The sequence below is a fragment of the Chrysemys picta genome, chromosome 21, assembly GCF_011386835.1.
Source record: "Chrysemys picta bellii isolate R12L10 chromosome 21, ASM1138683v2, whole genome shotgun sequence".
NCBI lineage: Eukaryota > Metazoa > Chordata > Testudines > Emydidae > Chrysemys > Chrysemys picta.
The window spans coordinates 18,992,107-18,999,575 of record NC_088811.1 but is presented as its reverse complement, the minus strand read 5'-3'; the positions used below and the strand labels follow the sequence as shown (position 1 = coordinate 18,999,575).

At 63.3% G+C, this 7,469-nt stretch overlaps 1 protein-coding gene across 2 annotated transcripts; it reads left to right on the top strand.

Annotated features, from left to right (window-relative positions):
* The first annotated feature begins 209 nt into the window (after positions 1–209).
* C1QA (complement C1q A chain) lies at positions 210–6,164 on the top strand. 2 transcript variants are annotated; one of them, XM_005281749.5, is made up of 4 exons: positions 210–1,211; positions 2,440–2,491; positions 3,083–3,252; positions 4,323–6,164. In XM_005281749.5, exons 3-4 carry the CDS (start codon positions 3,090–3,092, stop codon positions 4,889–4,891), a joined length of 732 nt encoding a protein of 243 aa, XP_005281806.3. In that variant the 5' UTR covers positions 210–1,211; positions 2,440–2,491; positions 3,083–3,089; the 3' UTR covers positions 4,892–6,164. The 2 variants fall into 2 exon arrangements, with proteins under 2 accessions (XP_005281806.3, XP_065431025.1); XM_065574953.1 differs by lacking the exon at positions 2,440–2,491 and having other exon boundaries at positions 1,125–1,211.
* Positions 6,165–7,469: the final 1,305 nt, after the last annotated feature.

Sequence of the window (7,469 nt, the reverse complement as noted above, 5' to 3'; positions counted from 1 at the left end):
GGGACAGGGGATGGGAACAGGGTTGGGGGGCCGATGGGGAACTGGACTGGGGGATGGGAACAGGGTTGGGGGGACAAGGCATGGGGTCAATGGTTGTATGTTGTTGCCCCTCTTTGGCTAGAGCAGCTAGTTGGGTCCCTGGGGAGGTTACCTTGGGAAGACCAGTGCAGGCTGGTATTTGCTTTGACACAGTCTTGTTTCTTTACAAGGAATGTACAAAGTCTGGTGTGTCCAAATACAGGAGGAACCGAGAGCAAAAGGAGCAGGTTCTTGGCTTACCCCAGGCCTCTTTGGCCAACACCAGACCCAAAAGCCCCTCCCTAGCTTTTCCCAGCATCACTCTGTGCTCACCGACTCCTGCTTGGCTTCCTGGCTCTCTCTCTGGTGTGTGTGGTCTCAATTTCTGTGTGTCCTGCCTTCCCTCACTCACACTCACACACATACACACCCCCCACGAAAAATACTCACGAAAGCCCTTTATAGGTGAGGGGTGTCTGGCAAACTCATTCTGACAGTGATGTTAATTGACGGGTGAGTTCACACCTATCAATCTCTATGAGGTTTTAACTCAACCCATGCAAGGTTTCATCCAGCTCACAGCAACACCATGGAATTTGTTTTACAATTTTCTGTGTTTAAAATCCCAGTTTATTGAGTTTGCCCCTTGAGAACACCATGCCCCATCCAAAGTGCAGGATTCACACAGAACCCCGTCACAGTTCTGGTGAGATGTAGTGCAAGCCCTGGCGTCCTGCTCTGTTCTTGCACACACGCCACATGCTGTGTCACACCTCCCGCAAACCTTAGCCTCTGAGTGCCAGCTCCTGGAGCCAGGGACCGGGGCTTTGTTCGGTGTGTGCAGTGGTGTCCTGCCGTGGGGACTGCTGGGGGGCCAGGGAGGCACCGAGCAGGAAGCAGGACCCGGCCTGCCCAGCTCTGCTGTGGTTTTGAGTCTAAAAGTGTTAGCACTTTTGCTGACCAGAACGTTCCCATTGTTCCGGGGGACCCAGCACGGGGCAGGGGGTAAACACCAAAAGGGGAAATGGGTGGGGAAGTGAAACTCAGCAGCTTCTTCCAACCCTGACCGGACAGAGCCACCCGCAATCCCTCCCCCATCCCCCCGCACCCTTCGCCTCATTCTCCCTCTCGGGGAAGGTCAGAGACCAAACGAAGCCGCCTGCTCACAGAGCCTCGGCCAGCCTCCGGGAGAGGTAAGTGACTTTTCTCTGCGCTGCCTGGGTGCGCTTCTCCCATGCGGGCTGCACTCTGGTTCCCCAGCGGCAGGTCTCTGCATTCGGGATCCCGCAGCCTTTCTTCCTCAGCCCCTTCCCGCCACGTTGGGACTAGCTCTCTGTCCCCCTCGCTCTTCGCCTGTCCTGGGCCGAGGAGCTCCCGGCCCCACCCCAGCTGCATGGCTGTGGGGAGCGGGGAAGGGGGGAGCCCCTCAGGCCCTGCTCTCCCTCTGAGAAGGCCAGTGCGCAGGGGGCCCCAGCCAAGCTGTACAGGGGGATGTTTGCATCCCATCCCCTCTCCCTGCCATGCAGCCAGTCTGCGGTGGAAATGACAGCCGCATCTCTGCCCACAATCGCTCTTCTTGCCTTGCTGCTCCTGGCATCTCTGAGCCCTGCCCAGCTGCAGTCAGCTCTCATCGGGTCATTCCCTGCCCAAGGGGCTAGCCTCTCTGGGCCCGTCTTCCCTGACATTCATAGCACTTCCCGGCTTGGGGTCACCTGTGAGCGGGCTCTTCTCCCAGCCCTGCAGATGGGGGGGTCCCCTGCAGCGCAGGTCAGGGTCTCAGCCCCCAGCTAGGGCCTGGGAGCGGCGTTTGGGCTCTGTATTGTGTGTCTGCATCAGACCTAGCCCACTCCTGACTCTGGTCATACCCCCATGCTGACCATGGCCGGGATGTAACCAGTTCTGAACCTGGGTGCTGGCTCTGACCAGGTTTGATTCTGGCTGGCTGGGTCATCTCTGCCCCGGTGCTGACTCTGGGGTGAAGCCTGGTGAGCGGTGACATTGGGAGTGACGTATGAACAGTGGAGAGAGGAAAAGAATCAGAGTCTGACTGTTTAAAAGACTGGGGGGAGCCTTGGTCACTGACACCAAAAAGGCCAGAATCTCACCCTGTCTATTAAACCCCAATGCACCCGTTGGAGAAAGGACATCTTTGTTAAAGGGCCATTCCTACCCCCTCCAGTTCGGTTGTGCGCACTCTCAGCATGCACATGGAGCCCCCCAGAACCACAATACCAGGGGCAGCAGACTTCACAGGCCTCCTGTTTCTAAGGTACAAGTGAGCAGAGACCCCCCCCCTGCATGCTTCTAGAACTGCCCCTCGAATCACCAGCCCCTTGGAGGGAGAGAAGGGGACTGAGTTGGTTTTTGACACTTGGCTCACGTTCTGCTGCTCTGTGCATAGCTGTGATGGTCTCTTTCCAGGTTCCTGTCCGCTGGTAGCCAGCCCCCGCCCTGTGCACGGCAGCCCCCGGAGGTAAGGAAAGCCCGCTGCTTTGCCGCTTTCTGCATCTGCTCCCCGTCTCCTTTCCCAGCAGCTCCAACACCACCACCACCACCACCCCACACACACACAGACATAGCGACACCATAACCGATGTGGTTAGCGAAGGAGAGTGTCCATCTCCGCAATGGTTTTGGAGACAAATTCAAAACTGAAATATCAGGGACATTTTCCAAACGGGCCCATTGCAAACCCAGGGCAACGAAAACAGTGACAACAGGCTCCACAGGCTGGAGGGGTTTGTGCAGCTAGTATTTCACCCAGCTCTAGTGTACGCGGTGTGTGTGTGTGTGTGTGTGTGTGTGTGTGTGTGAGAGTGACTGAGGGGGCACTCCCACCCAATCAGAGTGTGTGTGTGTGTGTGAGGCTGAGGGGCACGCTCCCCATCCGCGGCTGTGTGTAGTTGGGTTGGGGAATCTTCTCTGTCCAGGCAGGGGTCTGTAGGGAAGTGGCTGTTGTCCCTGGCTGGAATTGTGCCCTTTGTGGGGGGTGACTCCCGCAGCGGGGAGCAATTGTGGGACTGTCCCAGGCATGGCTCACGCTGTGGGGCCCATGTGCTTGCAGAGGTAGAATGGCTGGCAGATTCTGGCTGGCAGCCAGCACCCTGGCCATGATCCTGGGCATGGCAGTAACTCAGGAAAACGTGTGCCAAGCACCGCCCGGCAAAGAAGGCTACCCTGGAGTACCGGGCCTCAGCGGGAGGCCAGGGCAGAAAGGCGACACAGGCGAGCCAGGTAAGGTGGGAGAGGGAAGCTGTAGCTCTCAGGGCTGAGAACACAGGGAGGGCTGGATTGTGCTGGGTATCGTCTCTATGGCACCAGTTCCAACCCAGCCTTGGCTGGCTCAGTGGAAGGGATGGAGCCAGGTGCTGGTCCAGGCCGGCTCGGCGGAGGGGAGGGAGTCGGGCGCTGGCCCAGGCCAGCTCGGCGGAGGGGAGGGAGCCGGGCGCTGGCCCAGGTGGCTTGGGGGAGGGGAGGGAGTCGGGCGCTGGCCCAGGCCGGCTCGGCGGAGGGGAGGGAGCCGGGCGCTGGCCCAGGTGGCTTGGGGGAGGGGAGGGAGTCGGGCGCTGGCCCAGGCCGGCTCGGCGGAGGGGAGGGAGTCAGGCGCTGGCCCAGGCCGGCTCGGCGGAGGGGAGGGAGTCGGGCGCTGGCCCAGGCCGGCTCGGCGGAGGGGAGGGAGTCGGGCGCTGGCCCAGGCCGGCTCGGCGGAGGGGAGGGAGTCAGGCGCTGGCCCAGGCTGGGTCGGCGGAGGGGAGGGAGCCGGGCGCTGGCCCAGGCCGGCTCGGCGGAGGGGAGGGAGCCGGGTGCTGGCCCAGGCCGGCTCGGCGGAGGGGAGGGAGCGGGGCGCTGGCCCAGGCTGGCTTGGCGGAGGGGAGGGAGCCGGGCGCTGACCCAGGCTGGGTCGGCGGAAGGGAGGGAGTCGGGCGCTGGCCCAGGCCGGCTCGGCGGAGGGAAGGGAGCCGGGCGCTGACCCAGGCTGGCTTGGCGGAGGGGAGGGAGCCAGGCTCTGGCCCAGGCTGGCTTGGCGGAGGGAAGGGAGCGGGGCGCTGGCCCAGGCCGGCTCGGCGGAGGGGAGGGAGCCGGGCGCTGGCCCAGGCTGGGTCGGCGGAGGGGAGGGAGCCGGGCACTGGCCCAGGCCGGCTCGGCGGAGGGGAGGGAGCCGGGCGCTGACCCAGGCTGGGTCGGCGGAGGGGAGGGAGTCGGGCGCTGACCCAGGCTGGCTCAGTGCAAGGGATGGAGACAGGCTCTGGCTGACAACGCTTGGGCCCAGGTTCCGTCAGCTGCGGCCTGTTCCTCTCTTCCAGGGTTACCAGGAAGAAGGTCGGGGATCCGGGGACCCAAAGGGGATGAAGGGGAACCTGGACCTCCTGGCATGCCTGGGAACCAGGGCTACAGGGGGCCAAATGGTCCCCCTGGGCTCCCAGGGCAGCCGGGACAGAAGGGAGCCAAAGGCCAGGCTGGCAATATCAAGGATCAGCCCCGGCCCGCCTTCTCGGCCTCCAGGAAGAAGCCCCCCGCCAGCGGGAACGTCGTGGTCTTTAACAACCTCATCACCAACCAGGACAACGGCTACAACACCAAGACGGGCCGGTTCACCTGCCAGGAGCCCGGCGTCTACTACTTCGCCTTCCAGGTGATCTCCAGCGGGAACCTCTGCCTCAGCCTCGTCCGCAACGAGACAAAGGAGTTGGGCGTCTGCGACAGCAACAGTCGCGGCATCCTGCAGGTGAACTCGGGGAGCGGCGTGCTCCAGCTGGCCAGGTACGACCAGGTCTGGCTCGAGAGCGACCCCCGCCAAGGCAACAAAGTGTACGACGGCACCGAGGCCGACAGCGTCTTCAGCGGCTTCCTGCTCTTCCCTGAGACTCAGTGACACCCCTCAGCCAGCTACAGCAAGGCGGCCCCTGCCTCTCCAAGCCCCACCGCTTCGCCCGCTGGCCTGCGAGAGCCCTGACGGGGGTGCACGCGGGTCCTGGGGGGCCGCAGGCCAACCGGTGTGTGCAGACCCAGCCTTTCCTCACCCAATCACTCAGGAGAGCGCTCCGCCTGCACACGCCCGCCTCCGTGCCACGGAGGCTGGGTGCCCAGTGTGCCAGGCAGGGGTGGGAGCCGGCTGCTGAGCTGCCCAGGGCCTGTATAAAGATCATTTGTGTCCAGTTCCCCGAGTGTAGGGGATATAGCCCCTGGCCAAGCGTCACGGCCCAGACCCTGCTCCCGCAGGGCTCCCCTTGGCTTTGATGGGACCAGGCTGGTTCTGGGCATTGTGGGACGAGCGCACTCCCAGCCTGCCAAACAGACCGGGAATCCCCACCTGTCCCCTGGGCTGGCGGGGGCCTGGCCCCACTCATGGGATGGCATCTGGACTTCCGGGGTCACTCGCAGCAGGGGCCTCCCTCCTAGCACCCAGTATGGGGCTCCTCAGACAAGGGGGGGGCTCCTTCCTCAGGCCCCATGGCCATGACGCCGCAGCCCAGGCCTTAGATGAGATCTGTCCGCAAAAGGCCAAAGCCTCCCACAGTGACCCTGCCCTGCTGGCACCCCTCTGCCCTGGGCCTGCGTCCCTGTAACATGCCCTTTGCTAGCGTACGGCCTTGAGAGAGCTGCCCTGGGGACCAGGATGTGGCGTGTGGCGCCGAGGGGGCAGTATCTGGGGGTAGGGGAGGTAGATAGGCTGTGCCTGGCCTGGAACCCCAGTTCACGCCCTGGGAAGCATCATCTCGCCTTCCAGTCAGGTCCATTCCATCGTCAGCAGCCGGCACGCTGCCTAAAGAACCATAGTGCCCACTCCAGGCAGGGTCCCCCACCTTCCCGGCCAGGTGCTGCCATTCGGCACGGGCCGTGTCCCCCAGGCCGAGGAGAGCGGTCACACTCTGTGCTCTGTCCAAGCAGCAGTCGCAGACAGTGCCCCGGTCCCAGGGGCTCAGATCTTCCTGCCATGCTGGTTCTCATCCCCCTGCCAAAGGAGATCAGTTGTCACCCGTGTCATTACCCCGCTGTGGCCCCTTTAGTCCCTGATAGGAAATCGCTGTCGGTTGTGGCTCGCGCTGTACTAACCATTGCAAATCCGGAGCTGGCTGCAGGCCACCCCTGGCTTTCACCCCCTTCCAATCAGCACAGACAAATAAACCCTTTCTTTCCCTCGCTCATTCCCATGGTTTTCTTTCTCGTTCACATCTTCCTGCAAACGGTCAGTGTCCGGGCCCCCTCGGAGCCAGGAACAGCACAGGCCCAGAGCACAACGGGCTGGCGTCTCCCAGGAAAGACCCCCGCAGGATTTGAACTCCCCAGCCTTTGCAGAGGCTGCCTTTGGCTCCAGCTCCCCCATCCCAGTGCTGTCCAGCGAGTTCAGGCTCCAAGCCATGGGGAGGCTGAGGGAGCCAACGAGGCCGGAGTGTTTCCGATCTGTCAGTACTGAGAGCGATGCCTGGGCGGGCGGCTTTCCACCCTGCACCCGGGGACAGGGACTCGCCTGGCTGACCCAGATACACTGCAGCTACATAGCAGGGGCAGCACCCGCACGCCTCAGTCTGTCCTGAGCGGGAGGGACCCCCCGGAGCCAGTGGGCATCCAGATTCTGTGACCCACTCGGCCCTTGGCGTCTGGGCGTGACAAGGAGCAATGGGGCCGGGAGAACAGTCTCCGGGAGAGTGACACTTTTTTCTTCCTAAATCGGAATGAGGCCAGCAGCCCATTGGTTTGCCCAGCACCCAGCACCCAGGGCCCTGATCCTAGTGCACGTGAGAAATGGGTTCACCCGGCTCGGGCCAGGCTGCAGACTCAGTCCCAGGACTCCTGCACGGTGGGCTGCCCTGTGGCGCTCCCGGGCCCTGGATTGCGGGTGGGAAGGAGGGCTCTGCCATCACGGGAAAAGGGGGAGGGGAGCCAGGCGTAATGCTGCAGGGAGCATGGACGCTGCCCTCTGGTAGGGCCCCGGGGCATTACCCTCCCCCCACACACAGCAAGCAAAGCAGGCAGGGGCAGAGGGCATGTGCCCCTCGCAGAGGGCAGAGCTGGTACTTCAGGGAGCACGCACTGGACACTCCTGGGGGTCAGCTTGGATTCCTCCTGGGAGCTGCCTCTGCCCTTAGCACCCTGCCCACAGTGACAGAGGAAGGGAGAGGGGAAAGAGCACTGCTCACTCACACCGGGGGGCGCTGTGCTCTCCTCACGGGAACCAGCGCCTCGTCCAGGGGCCTGCGCTCCTGGAACACGATGGACAGACGGACGGACGGACGGCTCGACCAGCTCAGCCTTGAAAAAGACTTCTGTTGATGCAGCTAGTGAGCTAACACCTGGGCCCTGGGGCACTGCCCAGAGGGGTGATACCCGGGTATCGGCCATGGCGCCAGGACCCCTCCCTGGGGGCTGATTCCCCGGTATGTGCCACAGTGCCAGGACCCCTTCCTGGGGGCCGGTTCCCGGATTCCCAGTGTGTGCCACGAGCCCTTCAC